Source organism: Sinohyriopsis cumingii, chromosome 3, assembly GCF_028554795.1.
Source record: "Sinohyriopsis cumingii isolate HCF-2022 chromosome 3, ASM2855479v2, whole genome shotgun sequence".
In the NCBI taxonomy this organism is placed as follows: Eukaryota; Metazoa; Mollusca; class Bivalvia; order Unionida; family Unionidae; genus Sinohyriopsis; species Sinohyriopsis cumingii.
In genome coordinates, this window is record NC_142963.1 from 114,492,501 (window position 1) to 114,514,467 (window position 21,967).

Genomic DNA, 21,967 nt, shown 5'->3' on the forward strand with positions numbered 1-21,967 from the left:
CATGCAGGGGGCGTTTTGCTCTATGACTGTTTAAATGTTGTACAATTTTTAACTAACCGTTCATATGCCTACAATTATTTTATACTTTTTTGCAGATCGTACAGTAGGAAAACTGATTTTGGAAATTTTGAGACACCAGCTCTAAATGCGGCTCTTGGAGCAATTCATTGTGGAACTGCACTAAAAGCTGCGGCCAGAAATTATGGACTTTCCGCTAAAACTCTGCGGATAAATAGAGATTTCGCAACCTGGAGTGTCAAAGCTGGGAAGAAAGACTACTGTTTTCAAGCCTGAGTATGGGTTTGGCATATGACTTAGCAGTTCTTCTGAATATTAAAAAAATATCCTTTTCAAGGTAATGCAACATGTATTGACTGGCTGAAAGGCTTTATGAAAAGGCATCCAAAAGTTAGCCATTAGAGCCTCAAAGGCAGCCAGTATCAGCAGAGCCGTGGGATTTAACCGGCCACATTTGAACATTTTTTACAAAGTATATAAGGAATCTCTTGACGCAACACTTACTGATTGTCTCAGTATATAAAACATGGATGAAACAGACAATAGTACTGTCCACACGCCAGTAAACATCATTGTATCAAAAGGTGTTAGATCAGTTGGTAAAATTACAAGTGGTGAATGTGATCAAATTATTACTGTAAAATGTGCCATGAGTGCGGTTTTTACCTTTGAACCTTCAGCATTTATCTGCCAACGTAAACGAATGATTCCATCACTGATGAACGACGCACCAGCCGGAACACTGGGCTTGTGTAGCCCAAGTGGGTAGACAGACATATTTTCTTGCAACGGCTAGAATATTTTACTACTTTTGTGAAATGTACGAAGGACTCTCCACACAATCTTCTTGATGGACACCAAAGCCATAAAACGTTGGAAACTGTTCTCTATGCACGCATAAAGGGATTGTGTTGACAACCATTCCTCGATGTTGCACACACATCGGCTCCATCCTCTTGATGTCACATTGTTCAAGGCTATAAAACGTGCTTACAATTAGTGGTCTGGAAACTGGATGACAAGCAATCCAGGAAGTCGAATATGTGCATTTGTAGTTGCTGAAATCTTTGCGGCAGCATATAACAGATCCGAGGGCTATAGGAAGATGTTTCTGGTCTTGAAGCCTGCGGGCTTTGGCCTTTTAACCAAAATAAGTTCACAGATGAAGATTTCGCTCATTCTGCGGTAGCTAATGAACCTCAGCTAGTATCAGATAGGCCTAATGCATGTCAAGAAGCACTATGTCACCACAACTGATTGAATCAAATAAGACAGCTATCCACTTGTCGGTCACTGGCTGCACAGACATGTCGGAGGGTTTGGGTGATGTAAAAACATCTCTTCGAGAGAACAAGACAGCTGACAAACAATCCATTTGGATTCCTATAGTTATTGCAGGTGGGGCAGACGATAAAGAAATATCGAATGAAGGAAATAGGTCAGTTGATGATTAATCGCTTAATAGCGTTATGATCACTTCTGACAATGCAGAATCATTGACTGAACCAGACAAAACGTTTGAAAGTCTGCTAACTGGCCGTCTGCAGCCACTCTGGATGGGTCGGGCAATTCAGAGACATAATATGAGACAGACAAAACAATTTATATTCAGTCACCTGCTAATTAACTCGCGTACAGTAGGCCGCACAAGGCTATAATGAGCGCCCGTAAATCTTCTGCGAACCAGCCGCTTGCATTGTCAAGGAATTTGGGGGAGATGGGATATAATGAATCTGAGGATATACCCAGGGCCGTAGAGAGCGATCACGGGTCCTCGGGTAAGAAACACCTGGGCCTTTCCCATGATATATCCCTGGTTGCTCCCTCCCCTCTTGTCGGCCCTGTATATACCGGGCAATTCCGCGAGGGACCTTTCCGCAACCTGGTGTCGGATTTTAGGTACTTCTACCAATTCCTTAGCTCCCTCTACTTTCGTCGGGCATTTCGAATGTACCCATGCTCTTCCACAAGACCCAATCATCGCCGAAATGTTGATGCATATAGTCATACCCTAAATTACAAGAATACACATTGTTAAAATAAATGATTATTATATTATTAATAATACTATTAATTAAAATTATTATTAAGCAATTAATATTTTATTATTATTTTTAATTATAAAGATATTTAAATGTTTTGTGCTGATTGATTTTCAGTTCGAGGGAATTTTTGTTTTGCTTTTTAATTAAGAAAATGGTAACTTGTTCATATTAAGCTAGGGTAACCAAACTATGTGTATTCAGTACACAAAACCCCAATAAATTCTTCAGTTTAAAATATATTTGTAATTACTTTTTAATTTGTTACTTTTATAGAGGATGTATTAAGTTTTCAGCTGCTAGAAGTTTGGTTTTAATCAATGGCTCAATATCTCGTGTTATGTATATTTATTTTTAATTGTTTGTTAGCGTTTATTAATTTTTTTAGTATATTTTTCATTACATATTATTGTAATGTAACATTGTATTTTGGACTTGACCTTGTCCAAAATTGAGTTCATTTTTGCTTGACCCAAATTGACTTTTTTATTTAATTCATTGTAAACAACTGATACATAGCTAAATTATTCTCTATGTTTATGGGTTTAACATTAATATTATTATTAATAGAAGTAAATCTGTTTATTTGGGTCAATGTTTTGGAATTTCCTAGGTGAATTTTACATATATAGGTTATTGTTTTGTAAACATCATGCTAATTCTAGAAGTTTATTCTCCATTAGGTAATTTTTTATATATTTTTTAGAAAATGCTAATTGTGACCTGAGGTCAAGTAGAGAACTATATAATCATGTAATTGTGAGGACTTGGTCATTCGTACTTTAACATTAGACACTTTAAAGTTGTATGTTATATGTTGTGACCAGTAGTTTTGGGTTGTAATCTTTTTTGTTCAAATTAATGAATTCAAGTGATTATTTTCTCTTGAAATACAAAATTGCTCTGATAAAATTCTTGGATGAAGACATTCACTGGAATTTAAAATGAATTCAACCCTGGAATTATATTACTGTGATTCAACAAAATACTTTTGGCATATCAACACACTTGGAGCTATAATAGACACGTAACTGCCTTCAATTTTTGGATTTACTCTGGACTTTTACTGAATTTTATTTAGTACTTTAAATTACTAGGATTTGTGTCTGTATATCTTTGATTATTTTGGGATTTAATTCGCAATACATTCAGTTCTTTTTTTATCATTTTCACTTTGTATTCTAGGTAAATAAATTAATTGTTAAATTTTACAAAGCTTGTTGTCTTTCTTTTCTGTTACTTATTTTAAGAGCATAAACTCGTAACACTCGTTGGAATTAACTAGACTGAAAATGGTACAAGCACTCACGCTGGAAATGAACTATACTCGAAATGGCAAAGCACTCATGAATGAACTATACTCAAAAGGGCACAAGCACTCACGCTGGAAATGAACTATGCTCAATATTTCTGAAGCAAACACACATGAATAAACTTTTCTCAATATTTCACAGGCACCCACCCAGGAATGGTCTTGAATCTCAGAAACTCACGTAGGAATGAACTTTACTAAGTGTCTCACAAACACTCATGCAGGAATGAATTTTTCTCAGTATCTCATAAGCACTCGCACAGCAATGAATTTTACTCAGTACTCACAAGCACTTACGCAGGATTACTTTACTCCATACGTGATTAAAATTCGCGCAGAAATAAATGCTCAATATCTGTCATCACTCAGGAATGAAATTTACTCAGCATCGCAAAAGAATATTTTTCTACGCAAATGCCTGCTTCTCATTTGACTGATTCATATATTACAGAGAACTTTTTTATATAAAGAAAACATGTTTTAATGAGGACATACTTGTCAAGTAACATGTTAACTTTAAGACGGTAATCCTGATGCGTTAGCTGTTTAATTTTTTACCCAATTGTAAACTAAGTCGACGCGTAAATCCCCGGAAAATCGGCCATTAGCGAGAAAAACTAATCATACAAAAAAGTCATTCGTGTAATGTGCTTACCAATTTGATAAGTTGTGTAATTGTATACCAAATCTATCAAAAATTACGTCAATAAATGAGTATAATCCATTGTTAAGTTTATAAGGCCGCGTTAATTCTATTTGTTATTAATTTTTCATGAAGCGGTATCGACGCTGGTTATCCGAAGAAAATATTTACATGTATGCACAAATAGTTCACTCTTTATTATGCATTTAATGTCTTGTCTTGGTGTACCACCCACCTATCGTTTCATTTATGGGTCATTTTCAAGAAAGGAAAGTGGAGGGCATTAACAAAAACGAATTCACATTGCTGGAAATCAGCACAAAACGCACACACACACACACACACACACACACGCGCGGATGCTGTAAACGTTGTTATTCAAGCACTGACTTTATTTTGCGTCATTAAACATAATTATTATGTTGCTTTCTAATTTCTGTTAGTTTTTGTTTTAAATTCATGGTTTTTAATACTTCTTTCTACTATCGCACTGATACTAATGACGGCTAATATTCGTGTAAGCAAAACATCATTGATCATTTATTTAAGAGTCCGGAAAAATAAAACAAAATTTTAGTCACAGAGTACTGTAGTCTGAAAACTGGTAAACAAACAATGCACACATTTAATTAAAACTTCAATTACATTTTCCATGTTTGATTTTATTTAGTACTTACTCTAGACAGACTCTCCCATTTTAAAAATAGCTTTACATCCGTTCGCTCTGTATAATGAAATCCACATGCAATAATGAATGAAATAATTAATAACAATATAAGAGTACATTTGTTGGAATCTTGCATCTTTATTAGTTAAATAAAACAATCCAATCAAATCGATCAGGTTTTACTGGATACAAAGAAAGAATATAAACTGTTAAGCCTACGGAATCGACGTTTCCTTATACATTGATTTTCGTCAGTGATGTAGTTGTCAGGGAACATTTCATCTTCAAATGTAAAGCTTCTGAAATGGAACATGAAATCAGTCTTGAAGACACCGAGGATTCTTTTGAAATTACGACTCTTTTTATGCTTCATCAGCCTTGTATTCTGTACACTAATTCAAATTTATTCAATATATGAACAAAGGAAAATTGTGTATACCTTACGACCATTATACAGGAGTTGTGAAGGAGGGCTGTTAACGGGCAATGGAAATCCCAGTCAAAAAGGTCGTGAATGTGATTACGGACAAAAACCACTGGGTGTGATTACGGACAAGATTTATACGGACAAAAAGGTTGGGGCTATATACGGACAAGGGAAAGTTGGGTTTGTATATGGTCTATATGAATGGAACAAGTAGGGTAACGTCACGGTACTGGACATTGGAAACAATGTTGCAAGGGGCTGACTTCAATTGGGCGAAACAGTGAAAAAAAGCAATAACGCTTGGCGGTATGGGACATATCACTGGATATACATAGATATAGACAAAGAAACAAAGACACGAACATGACACAAACACAAAGAAACACACACACACACACATGTGGCAAAGAGAAGAGATATCATTTCGAGGCATTTGAGTGGCCCTGAAAAGGGCCTTTGGGATTCTTCTTCTTTGTCTTCTAATTCTTCTTTTCCTCCACCAACTTCTGATTTTCTGTCCTACATTCTTCTTCTTCTTATTCTTTTTCTCTTCTTGTTTCTCCTCATTCTCCTCCTCTTTCTTTCTCTTCTAATTTTCTTCTTCTTTTTCAACTTTTTCATTCCATGCTCTCATTTGTATTCTATTTTCTTCATCCTCTTTCTCCTCCATTTCCTGTTTAATCAGTTTGTTCAATATGCATTTTCCTTCTTTTGAAATTATTGATCTCCATACACAACCTATGAGGACTATAAGCCCCCAACTGCGTCGCTCCCTCCACCATACCTAGGGTATCTGCCACCTCCTGCATTTTGATCATTTTCTCCAAATGTTTGCTTGCCATTTTGTATTCAAGGCTGAACTGCGCGAATGACGAACACTCCACATTATATGTCTCAAGCACGGCCGTGAAGGAAAATATCTCCTCCTACCAACTACCCATATCACCTACCTAACAACTTTTTAGTGATGAGAGTGCTAACCTAAAATAATTTTTTTTTTATGCAAAACAACACACTAATACCAAACTTTTTGTGTTTGGGGATAAGGTTTTTTTTTGGTAAATCTGGAGATTTCCGCACTTTATATGACTCAAGTGCGGACGCGATAGAAAACATCCATACGGTTTTGTTAGGTCGGAATTCTTTAGAGCTTATCTTTATGGAGAATCCAAAGAGCATATATTCACAGTGTTTTTGAAAACAAACCACCAAGAATTTGTTTTCAAAACAGAACATTTTTTGTTCAAACAACAATTAATCAACAATTTATTTTCAAATAACATATTCTGACAAGATTTATAAGGTTGTGAAGTTAAGTTAGACTTTAACAGATGGAAGTCATTGGGCCATTGATATACATTACGATTCCTAGCTAAAGACATGAGATATCCATAATGGTAACAATACCAGCGATCTACTTTTCAAGTCACTAACTGTTCTAAGGGACATCCAAGACTGCATTGATGAAGAAAATGCACACAATATTGTCCACACACCATGGAATCTATGCCTTGCAATTTCACATTATTGAATCGTGTCGTCTGGGCATTTCTTCTCATAAAGTCGATGGTATCGTCTTCAAAAAGTAGTAAGCCATACGAATCAAAATACTCCACACAACCATCTTTAGGGACGTAGGGTACCCAGTGGGTTCCTGGGAGATGACTGTCGTCCGTGTTGATGACAAAAGCTTGATGGTCTTGAGGTTTGCGATGAGGCATTTCATTTTTAGCACACACCACAGGATTCCAAGAAGCAGAGTACGAACTCTAGATCAAAAGGTAAAAAAGTTCCCAGTTATCCATTTTTGTTTCGTTTTTCTTGTTTTCACAGGTAATGATAAGTCATCTATTCAATTCTGACTTTCTGCTTGAAAATCTCTGACAGGTAACCTTTTCTTCGCTTCTTCTCCGCACTCAGAGCCAAGAGAGCTTCGATGCGATATATCTCCAGAGTAGTCAGTGGAGGAGAGGAATGATCATGCAAGTCTTTATATCACTAATACAACAATGTTTCTACCGAGATGAGACCCCAAGCGACCTTAAAAAACTCGTCCAATTTTTCTTCTTGACTCATCATTAGACATTTATCGTGTTGAATTTGACTGGGATGATTGGTTTGACATCCATAGCAATCTTTCTTGGTCAATGTCGTAATTTTATCCGCCAGGTGTTTGGCAAAACAGGAAACTAAATATTGTTCTTGCTCTGGCCATCGTGATATCACCATCCCTTTTTCGTCTTTGTCTTTGGGTTCTGCTTCCACGATATCCTCTTATTCAATTTCCAAAGACTCTAAACCATTATAAGAAGGATAAGAGTCTTCCATGGCTTCTAATAGTGTAGAATAACATCTCTCAAACTGTTGATTTCTATCGAATTGTCGAATTCGGCGTACAAGATGACATTCACTGTCTCCTTCAGCGTCCTTTAAACTAAAGTTCCAATCGAATCTGGCCGGATTTTATAGGGTAGAAATATCCATCGTCGCTGCCTTGGTTTGGAGTGAAATCAAAAGCCCACAAAGTATTACCTCCTGCATAATCGTTCTACGAAATCCCTGGTAGGTGTTAGTCTCTAGCTGTCTCGTAGCTTCGTACAGGGACAAGTAAGATCTCAAGTAATTCTTCTCGTCAAAGTTAGGTTCGAAGGGTCTGGTACACAGGGTTTTGCCATCGTGACTGAATTTGATTTTGGAGACGTCGAAGTGCTGATTTTCATCGTGGGCTCCGTTGAAGGCTGAATTGCTGACGATACCAACGATTAACCGCTTGAGTAACTGTCCTTGGAACAGATGATCTTCGATCATGGATCGCTGGTAATCGGGAATGGTGAAGGTTTTCACTTCCACACGTCGTATCGGATACATGGTGGCCGTTCTGCTTAAAGTGTGACTGATGTCGTTTCCACTTTAGGTAACACTTCAACACGATGGCAAAACCCTACGTAGAGTAGGGCTTCTTGGATGACTGTTTTGTAAGTTTCATCAGCCATCAAATGGAAAGCGGTACTGCTTCAATTAAATCTGAGACGGACGTCCAGCCCGTTCAGTAAATATTTCTCTTGCAACCACATGTCCAAATGCAAACGACCCATCAGTTCTAAGCTATCGCTTTCAGTAATTTTCTCTTTACGGTCTTTAAACCTCACATTGTGATCATCTATGATTTTGAACTCGCTCGGCGTGTCATGTTTCCATACCACGCAGACATCATGATGAGTGTCCTTGGCCTCTGTACCGTACATCAAGAGATTTTCCAGGTATGCCCCATAAGGGTAAGTATGCATGTTACTGCTGATCAGTTTGTTACAGAAGTACAACTCCACTGAGCTGAACTAGGAATACATGAAATTGTTGACGGAAACATCTTTGTCCTCGTCTTCTAGATTGTCAGTACCGTCTCCTTCGGACACATTGACTTTCAAGGGCAAGTAACTGCTATCCAGATTGATGTAATCTTCGGGCTGTCCTTTGATTTCAGATTTGATGGGGAATGTTCCAGAGTCATTGACAGAGGAGACGAGATAAAATGATACCATTTGGGATTCTTGCATCGTCATTATGGTGGGTGGCATGGCTAAAAGATCCAGTTCCTACTTGAAACATGCGTATAACTCTCGGTGCATCATTTTTTTCTTTTTCTTCGTGTTATTTAATAATCAGAAACGTCTAAGTCTCGAACAGTTCTTCTTTTCTTAGTCTTTCTAGATCTATGGGTGTGAAATCCTCTAAAGTGGCGTCTTCGCCGTCTCTTTCTGCCTTCTCCTTGTTGTGGCGTCAGGGAAGCAGGAATGCCTGGCTCGGTAGCGTCCATGGCATCTATAGAAGATTCTCGTCGGCCAAAATGTCTTTGCAAGTTTGAAGCAAGACATGTTTGCCTGCTCTCAAGAAGACTTCTTTGGGGTTTTGTTTGTCAATGTTGACATTTTGGAGAAATTCTTTGCCTTGTATCAATGTTGACAGTGTCGAAATACGACTTAATGACGGGCAAATATTGAGGATGTACAAATTCGCAGTGAACGTGATATATGTGTTTTTACCTTCCTCGTCAGTGTTCGGGGCAGAATCCATTTTTGAAAGGACACGCAGTAATGGTACGAAAGTGTGTCCCACTACGTTGTACTCCACCACATCGGAGTACACAAAAATCAAATTTAGTCCTCCGTTCAGTTCTACCGGGGATCCAAAAGACCTGTAAAAATCCATATTGCTGTAGATCTTCGGGCTCAAATTCTGTTACCATCTGTGGATGTCCACCCAAAATTTCAAACAAAGTACCATTAAAAGTAATGGTGAACGTTTCCGTATCCTGAAATTTACTTATTAGGCGACGATTCATTTTATGGTGGTCAATCTTAACACATTTTTGGCTCTCAACAGGGCATTGCCAAACACTTCCTGGAACCTGTCAGCAATCGTGTCCACTAAATGTTGACCGCTAAAATAAAAGCCTGCCGCAATTTTCAAAGTGTAGATGGTGAATAATGGATTGTTTTTTGTTGAATTTTTGTCACCTGAAAACCTGATTTTATTTATATCTTCTAGTATTTCTTCGTTCATGTTTTATGCAAGAAAAGTGTTTTGAGTTTCAGTGATGTTTTGAATTTGTGTAGGATGAACCAGTACGACCAAAGCCACTTCCCAATGGGCTTCGTGATCCAATTGGATGGCTTGAGGTAATTTGGCCGTGAAACGGCATAATATGTTTTTTGGGAAACACATATATGGAACTGTCATTAGGTAAGTAAAACTGGTTAGTGTTAATTCCAGGGTTCTGCTGTCCGAGGGGTCAAGCCACAGTAGTGTGTAAAAGAGGTTGTTCTGGTGGTTGTTTGGATGATGACTGTTGCGATGGTGACTGACGCTGGACTAAGCACTCCCATTGTGACCGTTAAAGTATTTCAGGGAAGGATTGGGAAGAAGGCAAAGGATACAACTGCTCAGTTAAATGGTCCACAATTGTTTGTCTCTTTGTTGCAAACTCAAATTTTCAATGGCAGCACCGATGACACAATACACCACAAAAATTTGGCAAAAAGACGATTTGCGTTTTATGCACACGTTCTCCACACCACACCCACAAGGGTTGATTTTGTTGATCTTGCAGGAGAGGTCACCGCTGTAGCGGTTGAGGCTGTGTTGAAGGGCATCATGGTCACTTCTTTTTATAGTCGATGACTTGCAAATTGTCGACCCAAGAATCAAAACTGGGAGGATATCCTTTTGAACGTACTTTGACTTCTTAGACACGGTATTTTCCCATTTTACGGGTTCTTCGTTAGAGAATGCTTTCGATGTCGTACACTTCGTCTTCTTTTTTGGTCACGTGTTGTAACTCGGGCAAGTAAAATGTTCCTTTTAACACTTCCCCGTTCATATCTTCCAATTTATAGATGGCAGAATGACGGCCACGCACTCGTCCAGTGACACGAAACAATTCCGTGGTCCTTTTGGGTAAGCAGCCTTTGTCGAAAGTGTGTTTGGTTTTGCCAATGCTGACCCAATCTCCTGCTACCAACACTCCACCGTTTTTGGGGACAGTCACTGTCGGGGACGTACAAAACAGGCGCACAAAGACGGTCACATCGTTGTCCGGAGTCACTTCTTGGGGAGCATATCCGATGCGTTGATGGTAAGATTGATTGTACGCTTGGACCTTGTGCTGTAAGATGTCCATGTACTTGAGAGTGTGTTGATGCGTAAAATAATTACACATGCGTTCTTTCAAGGTGCGCTAAAAACGTTCTACGATGCTGGCTTTGGTTTTGAGATTCTCGGTGGTGAAAAAAAGAATGTCTCGTTTCTTTAATTCTTTCTGGATAGTTTGTTTCAGAAATTCGGTGCCTTTGTCGGTTTGACATCGGGTGACGACCGCTTTGTTTCAACACCAGTTTGAGGACTCGCACTAACTCAGTGCTCGATTTGGAAGTCAATGGCACGACCCAGGCAAATTTGGAAAAGACGTCGATGACAAAAAGTCCAATAACTATAATTTAAACGCCATGATCCCTATATATCAATGTAAGGCCAGTGTCTTCCCTATATAAAGGGCCAGTGTCTTCCCTCAAAGTATTCATTGCACTCTCAGGCCGACCAGAAAGATGGAAGACCCAACACCGATCGAACTTCTGATCGGAGCTTTGTGAGGCGTCATACGAAGATTTCTTCAAAGATGCCGACGGTCTACACCCCCTCCTTTCGAGATAATAATCAACATCCTTGCTATATCTGTCAGAAGAAAGGGCAATGAACTTATGAATATCCACAACGTCAAAGCAAGACAGGTATCAAAAGGGACAAAAGTCAAGATACCTGTTATCATTGTTAAGAGAAAATACATTGGTCTTCAGGCTGCCCTAAGAAACAACATGAGGAAAAGAGGGGTTCAGAACAGGAAGAAGAGATAACCTCCAAACAGGAAGAACACAGACACGTCAAAGAGAAGAAAAGAAGACGAGAAAAAATTGAGGAAGAAGAGGAGGAAAAACCTGTGAAAGTGAAGAAAGTAAAAAAAGACAGAGAGGGAGTGAAAAAAGAAGAAGCTGATGAACCTTTTAAAGTGTTGTGTTGTGAATTGGATTGTATATTTGTACCAGAGAATATACCAGAAAGAAAACATAAGTGTCTCTTTGTTTTGATTTTTTAGAACAAGGACATACACTCATGCACTCACACACGTCCATCAATCAGAAAAATGGATTATGAGTTTTAATTGAATTTGGCAGACGAATACTGTCTCTTTTCGAGAGAGGTGGGTGGCCCTGAAAAGGACTGTTCAGTGTTTTTGTTTTGCTTTTATATATCCAAAAACAAAGTCAGGAACGAGAACTAAAATCCACTAAATCCCAATTAACACTGGTATCTGCTGGAAGTAGGACCGTGTTTGCTTTGGTAGGCGCTGCTATGGCATCACTTCTCGTCGCCACGGCCGGTGTACCCCAATTCATCGTCTTCTTAGTTTCCGTCGTGTTCTAAGTCTGTCGCATTAATTCACTGCGCAGAGACGATAGCCCAATTATGTAGGAAATGTGACGCCACAGTCAGCTCTCTTCGGATTTTAAGACAGACTCCGCACTGTGACCGAATTTTGTAACGCGTGTTTGGATTAGTGAAAGAACTCAATCCGTTGCGATCCGCTCTTCCACTATAAATAAACATGGTTCACTCCATTCCCTGCACCTGTTCTCGGCAGAAAATGTGGACAAACGTAGAATCACCTACCCTCGTATCGTCGATGCTGCTCCACTCGGACTATCCCATGCATGTCAAATTATGATGAACTATCACCCAGATGACTGATACAGCCCTTTGGAAAATAAGGATCTATTTGGAGAGACAAAGCTGTCTGAAGAGTTTTAATCTACGGACCTGAGGTCAGACGAAGTTTGAGGATGAGAAGAAGATCCGTGCGATGCCCTCTTTGTTAACTGAATGGTGTTAACACAAAAAAAGAGAAAAAAGGCCCTTTTCAGGGCCACTCATATCTCTCGAAAAGATTTACTCTCTGTGTCATATTTGTGTGTGTGATTTGTTTTGTGTTTGTTTGTTTGTATATGTCTTTGTCTATTCAGTCATATGTCCCGCGCCGCCAGGCGATGTTTCTGTTTTATTTTTTGGGATGAACGGTCAGTACCTCGCGGAAGTTCGTTTCCGTCCTGCCAAGCGTTATAGCTTTTGTATCACTGTTTCACCCGATTGAGGTCAGCTCCTTGCAACATTGTTACCAATGTCCAGTATTGTGACGTCACCCTACCTGTTCCATTCCTATAGACCCTATACAAACCCAACTTTCCCTTGTCAGTATAATGCCCCAACCTTTTATCCGTATGCATCTTGTCCGTAATCGCACCCAGGGTTTTTTGTCCGTAATCACACCCATTACCTTTCTGACTGAGATTTCCATTGTCCGTAGACAGTCCCCCTTCACTACTTACGGATCATAGTAAGAACGTTTAGTATCTATATAATGTGTCTGCCTTTTGTACGCGTGTGTGTTTCATAATTTTGGTTGTTTGCATATTATGTATGACATATACTTAGATATAAATAAATTAATGGTTACATTCTAAGTTGAAACAAAGAGATCTAACTAGTATCAACTACCTTTATTAAATAACATAAAACGTAAAATGCATCTACGTTATTGTCTGTCCTATCTCTAATAATTTCAATTAATATACACTATATTTGAAACAGGTACGGTATTGGATGTAGTATTTATTTATTCTTATATGTAAAATGATTTGTTGTGTTCGAATGCAAAGACCTGTTCCAAACATTCTTCATTTACTTGATTCTTTTTTTAAAAAACACATTCACAAATTTGACAATTTAATACATAGGATAACATAATGGAACCAATTCCATCAAATTTAAACAGGTTCCATCATCAATCCAACCTTCTTATAATTAAGCTGTACTTTCCAAAATGTACATCACTTTCCCCGTAATTATCATTTTCGTTTGGAAAATGCCCATACTTTACAGTGTAAAACTGGAAAAACAGCACCCTCAGAAAGAACGTTTTGTTTTCAAGTGAATACTTACAGATAGAGGTCATTACAAACAAAAATAATTTTGAAAAAGAGGGAGATGTACTAAGACAGTTTGCACGATGATACTTGAAAGAAGATAGTTATGTGAGTCTGACTGCAAGATGAACATCGGGAAAGAAAAAACAAATATCTGCATTTTTATATTTGTATGACTCATTGATTGATTTGTCAATCGACTGAGTTAATGTTTGATTGATTGATTGATTTGTACATTTATTTATTCATTCATTCATTCATTCATTCATTCATTCATTCATTCCTGCTTCTACATGTTTCATAGGAAGTACATGTTAAATGCAATATTATTATCTCAAGATCTCAAAGTGTCAAAAACGTCTGTTAAACCAGACAATTAAGGAATAGCTACTAGAAAAGAAGCCATTTTGCTGCCTTTCTCTTGCGTTTCGTAGCTCGTACATTCCAATATCAGATCAGTGGAATGTGATTCTAATCTCGAAACACATAACAACTTTGGCGTTAGTGGATGAGTTAAACGAAAGTTATAAATAAATCCCGTGAAACATATTCGAGCAATCCAATTTGGATGTCAAACATGCCTTAATATCTAGGTGCTTAAGCGTAACAAGTGAATCCATTCTATTTACACATCTGACAAGAAGAACAATGGAAGAGATGCACGGACTAATAATACATGCACGAATGGATACGTGAACGAATGGACCAATGGAAGAGATGCACGGACTAATATATGCATGAATGGATACGTGAACGAATGGACCAATAGAATATGTTCTTCATATCAACTACTTTCCGAAACAATAAGTACTCCTTCATTTTTCTTTACTTTTGTTTTACATTCATCCAAATACTGGTTCACAAGACAGTTTTCAACAACCTAAAAACGAGAAATGAAGCTTTTGAGACTTATTTCGCTTAAGGGAGTTTTCGCTAAATTCGATGTCATCTGTGTACCAGACACCTTCGTAGAAAAGATGGCGTGAATTTGGTCATTTTGCAACTTACTCGAAGGAACATTCCTCGCATCACTGATGACCGGAAACAAGATATCATCGTCATCGTCATGCACGGCTTCCTGAGGAATAGTCCACGCCTTCTTAGAATCGCCAGGAAAGATTACATCAACATCATCGTCATACTCTGTAAGATGTAATTTAAGCATGAGTACGCTTAAGGTACAGAAACCCCAGTGAGAAATGTCAGCGTCATTTAGCGAATTGTGATATCAGATGCTCACGGCATGGATACAAATTCTTACTGTGTAAGCTTTATGTCATATTCGCACACCATTTAGCATCTTGACTGAAGTCCGTTATTGGTGTGGACCCCTCTCATCCTTCCGCCTATGATTAAGATGGATGGCTTTGAGAGGACCTCCTTGTGCCGAAAGATAAAGTCCGAACTGAAAATGGGTAGTGCGTGCTATGACGTAAAGCAGGTGGCTACTCACTTTCAACCCAGTAATGCAGCAACACGTACAAATATACTGGTACTCACAAGGAGTCTCATATAGTTCGTTTTCACTGATTTTCAAGGACTACAAAACAAGAGTCTGTTACGTGTTTAGGCTGTCATAAACAGTAACAAGAAAAGAGTGATGACAAGCTTTGTAAAATTTAACAAATAATTTATTTCCCTAGAAAAACATGGCAAAAATAAGGAAAGGAACTTACCTTTTCAAAAATCAAGTCCAAAAATAATTCAAGAATAATCCAAGAATTATAAATTATTAGTCATAGTAATAAAATGTTTTAATGAATTTTCAGTTCGAGTCCCAACGAAAATCCAAAATGGAAGATGATGACGTTTACTGTAGTCAGTATAGCACTGATCTGTCAACAGTTCTTTGTTGATCCACAAACAACAATATTCCGGTGTTTGAATTCCGAATAAAATTTCAATAAATGGCTTTGTCCAAGAATTCTGTATGAGCACTTAAATATTCTCCAGGGAAAAATAACTAATCTCTTAGAATCCAAATAATCTGAAGAAAAATTAAAATGTAACTCATACTGGTCACAACAGAAGAAAAAAAACTTTCATTGTCAAAGGTAAAATGCCCAACTGGCTGGTTCATTTAAAGAAAATGATCATACAGTTTAAGTAAGACACAAATAGATTCCCGTATGTGGATCACGTGATCACTTTCTAGAAACAGATAGAAGCTCTACATCACGTACCCCCCAGTCAGTCCCGATTTCACTCTTAGCAATCCCACATCACGAATGAATAATAAAAAAGTTGTTTACTTGATTCTCAATCAAGGTCAGGAACTAGGTCAGCATAAAGATACAAAGTTCTATTTTTAGGTGTTTATGACAAAACAGTCAAGTCAAACTAATTTCTGGAAAATTTCCAATTCCAGTAAACAAAATTACATTACTTTAACATGTAATGAAATAAAAATAATAAAACTTACAAACAGCCAATTAAATTAAATCAAATATGAATTAAATCAAATATAAATAACAAATCGTTGTTAGATGAAAGGTTCTTTAAAGCTCAAACACTACAAATAATTTTCTAAAATCATCTAATCACCACACTTCACAAAACTAATAAATTCAGTCTTGCATATTTTTTCTTTTTCACGTTCTTATTGAGTTAGTATTAAGCCTTTTCGAGCCGAATATTAGTACTTTACGTAATGCAATATAAAAAAACACTTTCCAAACATCTAATACAAAGAATTACTCCTTTTTCAAATTACTAAACACGTACAGCTGTTATATCCAGTTAGTTCTCTATGTGACGTCTGCTCCTATAAATTGACTAATTACTCCCGTAACACCGATTACCAGTAATGAACAAATAATAACTAAAATCTAGCAAAGCTATGAACGGAGACGCAAACACAGATAGCGTATACCCTAGGTCTATTACCATACAGTGGAAGAGGTCCATCTTGGGAGAAAATATATGATGTACCAAACTTCACACAAATGCATTTGTAATTATTCAAAGACAGATTCTCACCTTCATTTGCAATCTTCTTCATTTTCTCTGTTTTCTCGTCATTTTTATTTCCTGCGATAGCAGGGAGAAGATTTGTCTTTTTATTGTTTGGAACTGGAGGTAGTGGACGGCCCGGTAAATTCGTTTGAATCGGAGGGAGCCGACGTTCCTGAGTCCGGTTTGGAATACGCATGTGCTGGCCTGCAAATATAGACAGGAAATACGTGTTGGCTACTCATACCTGTCTAAAATGCTTTAAGTATTGTTGACCAGAATTCATAGTGTTGTTGCCATTCGTACTTGAATAATTTGTTCTAGGGTATTGTACCCTGTGCATTCATGCATAACAATAGTGTCGGAATAAATTCTGACCCCACACTAACCCCGCAAAATTTAATCATGGGGGAAATTCCCAATTTTGAAAAACAAAAGTTGCTTAATTCGTATTGTGTTCTTGCTTTCTCCACGATTAGGGAAATAGTTTTGCCGTGTACCTTCTTTCTGTCAAGTTTTGGAAGATAAAATAGGTTGTTTACTGATGTTTGATTTCAAGGTCAATTTTTTTTTAAAGAAACTTTGATTATTCTGAAAGCGAACTTTCTGACCAACACCCTTGTTATTTTATTGGGTATTATGTTTGTACAAAAGATTGTTGTTAACAAAATTATTGCCCGCTCCTATAAGTTCCGTCTCAGGAATTATTTACCGTTGTGTTAAGATATGCTTTAAGAGGAATCATTTATTTCAAAATTGTTCTTTGGAATTACAAAGTGCTAGTTGACAATTTGGTCTAAATCACTATTTGGGGATTATTGTGAGCTCATTCAGGGACATTCTGGAGTATATCATTGCGATACACTAAGACTGTTGATACATCAACCTATTCAAGATTATTGGTACATCAGTACATTCAATAGTGGAATTCATTCGGAACACTCTGTACTTTTGGATATTTGATAGAACGTTTATGATTGTTTGAGATTTAATTCACAATACTGTAGGCCCTCCTACATTTTATCTTTTTAGCTTTGATAAATAAATTTATTTGTTGATTTTAATAAACCTGTTGTTTTCTCTTCTTTCTGTTACTAGATACAATCTGAATGGTATGCCCTCGGTTCTGCATTCATTGCTCTTCTAGACCCCTTCTCTTTCCTTCAAGAACCCTCTACTCTACTTCTCTGCAGACCACTAAATCATCTCTTAAATAAATGTGGTGATTTATTCATTACACTATTTGTCTTCTTACTTCATGCAGAATGCTCTAATTAATGTGATTCTGTCCATTTTTGCCTTCAAAAACTTAAATTATGTCATAATATTTCATTATTAAAATCACGTCTTCCATCGCAAAATTACCCTGTGTCACAAAATGATGCCTCTCTTCTACAAATGTGCATCTATTACTAATCGTGCGTCTCTTTCCCTCCATCTATAAGAACTTCCTAGGTCAAACTCTGCATGATGTGTTGAAAGTGCCCATAAAAAATAGTCAACCAACCAATCTGCAGCTTCGCAATTAGGGCCATAGTAAAAATTCTCCAGTAGGCCCCTATCAATTATAAATTGTGATGAACGTTGTGGGGCCCCAGAACTTTGTCATGGTTTACCCACCATGTCCGCGACCTTGTTCTTAACATAACATATCTCCCTCCCTCCCCCCTCTCTCTCTCTCTCCAAGCACGTACAGAATATTGCATTTTGTTTAAAATTAATCTCTACAGTGTGAAACATTTGTCACCGACACATGCCTTGCCGTAGTGGAAGAGAGAATTTCACGAGTGTTTTACTTATGAATCCTACTTTGGTAATGGGCTGAATTTATCACATGAAAGCTTCTTTAATAAATCATCCATGATTCTTAAATTTAAATTTTCAAAAACGTGTCTTCTAAATATATAACGCTTAAAATGTTTAAAACGTTTCTAAAACTTATACTTAAGAAGAAAAAGACATTTAAAAAATCCTAAATCGTATGTATTGTCATGTTACTGAACTAGAAATGAATTTTGTTATAATAATTTAACTATATATAACTCAATGTATGTATGTATATATATATATATATATATATATATATATATATATATATATATATATATATATATATATATATATATATATATATATATATATATATATATATATATATATATATATATATATATTCGCCAAAGACCAAAATTTTATAATCAACAAATATCCCCATAAACATAAACAGAGCAGACAGGCAACCAGTTTCAAATCGGCGAAAATGATCTGCACCAAACATACCCCTACCAGCACGAAAAAAGAAAAATGCACATTCCCAAAGACACCATAAACAATTTTCAGTATTCAGACCACATTTTGAGCCACTTCCTTAATTTGGACTGCATCATTACACTGATGTAGAGTTGCATTTGGTTCATGGAGGAAAACAGGATATACCACTGATGTAGAGTTGTAGCTAGTTCTATCTATACATGGGTAGAAAAGAGGATATACCACTGATGTAGATTTGTAGCTAGTTCTATCTATACATGGTTAGAAAACAGGATATACCACTGATGTAGATTTGCAGCTAGTTCTATCTATACATGGGTAGAAAACAGGATATACCACTGATGTAGATTTGTAGCTAGTTCTGTCTATACATGGTTAGAAAACAGGATATACCACTGATGTAGATTTGCAGCTAGTTCTATCTATACATGGGTAGAAAACAAGATATACCACTGATGTAGAGTTATATCTGGTTCTATCCATACATGCTTGAAAACACGATAAAGCACTGCACTCAAATTTCATGCTCAGGTTCCACTCTACAGTTATGATGTATTCCTGGGAGCAATATAAGCATAAAGCCATGTTATGTGCATTTGCAACAAGCATATATTAAAGCAACGTAGAGAATGGTGGCCTGTAGCATCTCTTGAAATGTTCCTAAAAAGAAATGCATAAATTTGACAATAGAATCTTTAATATTAATATCAAAAACATTATCAATAAACTATAAAACAGTTATGTTTCTAAAATCGTATCATTTGTATGTCGTACACAGAAGACTATTAAACTAATTTATATTATAGTTTTCAGTCAACCACAACAACGACGTGAGTAATTGTACGACTCTACGCCCAGCATAGCCTCAAATTGGCTTAAAAATATATTGTCATGCACGTGTACAACTTTGTTACTTCTTTTGTTAACTTTGCTAGATATATGTCAGGTCAGCGTGACCTTTGTTTCATTTGTAAGTGTTCGGGGATTTTTTTGTTTCATAGCAGACTCTTGCTGAAGCAGCAACAAAGGTCATCAGTGCCGTTTGAAATGGGGTGGTTGGGGATGGGTGATGTGCAGCATAAGCTAATGATACAAGAGATTAGTCCGATAGAAACTCAAGGTTGCTACAGAGTATACTTGCATGCGGCAGTGGATACATTATTTGTAGACTTGGATTTCTGTGCCTTTCCTTTTGATTTCCTCTGTGATATCTTCACTTGATTGGCTTTCTCTTTATTGTTTTTCGGAATCATTCTTCTCCTTGTTGCCTCTTTCTTTCGAGTTAGTTTCTCTCCAACGTCAGCATCGGAATTCCTTTCATTCTCCTCCTTTAACTCTGCTGGGTTTGAGGTTTGCACGGTTTTGACTGTCTGCCATACGTCGAACTTTCCTCCCATGTAGTTTCGTAAACCATTCAACTAAAATTAATGTATCCATTATCTATCTATCTATCTATCTATCTATTTATCTATCTATATATCTGTCTGTCTGCCTATCTGTCTGTCTATATATCTATCTATCTATCTATCTATCTGTCTGTTTAATCAGGACGTAACAAATTAAGGCAGGAATGGACAATCTGTTGCTTCTTCTTTCATTTCGAGTGCTTCTTTCTATCATTTCAAATATATTACAATCCCAAAAAGTTACAACAGAATTAGTGAAAATAACTGAGCTAATACACACCAAGAGCAAATGTAATAGTACCAATAAAATGCATTGTGACTTCATTTAAATAGTCTCAAAATTTATTCGTTTTCTTTCCTATTCAACAATCTAATTGTTCCAGTTACAAAGTTGATCTTATAAATGTTGGATAAACACACTAGCTAATGAACTACTCCAAATATATTCATTTTGCCTTATCCAGAAAATTGCAAACTTTTTTCAATCGGAAATTTTCTTTGCAGTTTTCCCATTATATAATTTTGACCAATAGCTTCTATTAAGATTTTTGTGTTTTGGGTTAAATGAAAACTGTTTCAAAGTGTCATTTTACACAAATACGGAACACCGTCATCGGAAACATTCTCCCACACAACATAATCTTACCCCTGTACGGCCCCAATTGCTTATAGCAGCAAAACACCCCAAAGACGACATCTTGAAATTTAACAACTTTGTATGAGAACTGATCGTCATGAAATTATACGCTCACGTAACTAGTTACCAAGATCATTGACGTCAACTGTTGCATGACGTCACCATAGTTGGGTTTTATGTAGGTTATACATGTATCTTACAAACGCACGCACATAAAGCATGCACTTACACTTTAAACACCTAACACTTTGAAATAATTTTTTCGTAAGTATTAAGGTTTTATTTTTATTTGCTTTGCAATATTCCTCATAAGTTTCATAGATCTCTCTCTCCCTCTCCAGAAAATAACCCCACTAAATAATAATAATAATAATAATAATAATAATAATAATAATTATAACAATAATTAATAATAATAATAATGATAATAATAAGAAAACATTTATTATTATTATTATTATTATTATTATTATTATTATAGATGCGACATTTTCATTTCATATAGCTTTACTTTTTTCACGGTACCATTTTTTCTCTTTAAATGCTAATTTGTTCACATTAAGGTCTGGAATTCATAACTTCGCTGTTTGTTTTCAAACAATTGCTCAATATCAAACAATCTTTCCGGCACGGGATGAACTCGATTCTTTGTGTCCAAGATATGTTTTCGTGTGGACACCACAACATTCAATTTCGACCACACATCGTTTGAACTAGTCCAAACCACACTCACACTGGAGTAAAGGCCAGTCCATTTTTTCTGCCTATACCGCCCTCCTCCTAGTAGAAAAAACAAGCTGGCTGACTCTCTCTTTTTGGAGCAGTTTCCGATTCTCCTGGAGTATGGAAATTCGATAGGTGGCAACCTGATTATTCTTGGAGATTTCAACTTTCACTTTGACTGTCCCGGAAACCCAAACACATCAAAACTCATAGATTCCATTAATGTTTTCAACCTCAAACAGTCAGTTAACCAACTCACCCATAAACATGGTCACATTTTAGACTGGATTCTTCATGGACCTGATGATAATATCATACGGTCCTCCCTGGTATCCCAT

At 36.8% G+C, this 21,967-nt stretch overlaps 1 protein-coding gene across 1 annotated transcript; it reads right to left on the bottom strand.

The window, feature by feature from the left end:
• Positions 1–4,811: 4,811 nt before the first annotated feature.
• Positions 4,812–21,011, bottom strand: LOC149803624 (uncharacterized). The gene is made up of 5 exons (XM_089953379.1): positions 20,916–21,011; positions 20,005–20,281; positions 16,620–16,799; positions 14,649–14,783; positions 4,812–4,981 (listed from the first exon to the last, which is right to left on the bottom strand). The coding sequence occupies exons 1-5, from the start codon at positions 21,003–21,005 to the stop codon at positions 4,917–4,919; spliced, it is 747 nt and encodes a 248-aa protein (XP_089809505.1). The 5' UTR covers positions 21,006–21,011; the 3' UTR covers positions 4,812–4,916.
• Positions 21,012–21,967: the final 956 nt, after the last annotated feature.

What these genes read in the sequence shown, in the direction of transcription:
- LOC149803624 (XM_089953379.1), bottom strand. Translation starts at nt 21,005, where the DNA reads ATGACGATCAGTTCTCATACAAAGTTGTTAAATTTCAAGATGTCGTCT. An exon ending in GCAATTGGGGCCGTACAGGG is followed by an intron (nt 20,282 to 20,915) that starts GTAAGATTATGT and finishes CATTAATTTTAG; the next exon opens with TTGAATGGTTTACGAAACTA. An exon ending in GAAGAAGATTGCAAATGAAG is followed by an intron (nt 14,784 to 16,619) that starts GTGAGAATCTGT and finishes TACATCTTACAG; the next exon opens with AGTATGACGATGATGTTGAT.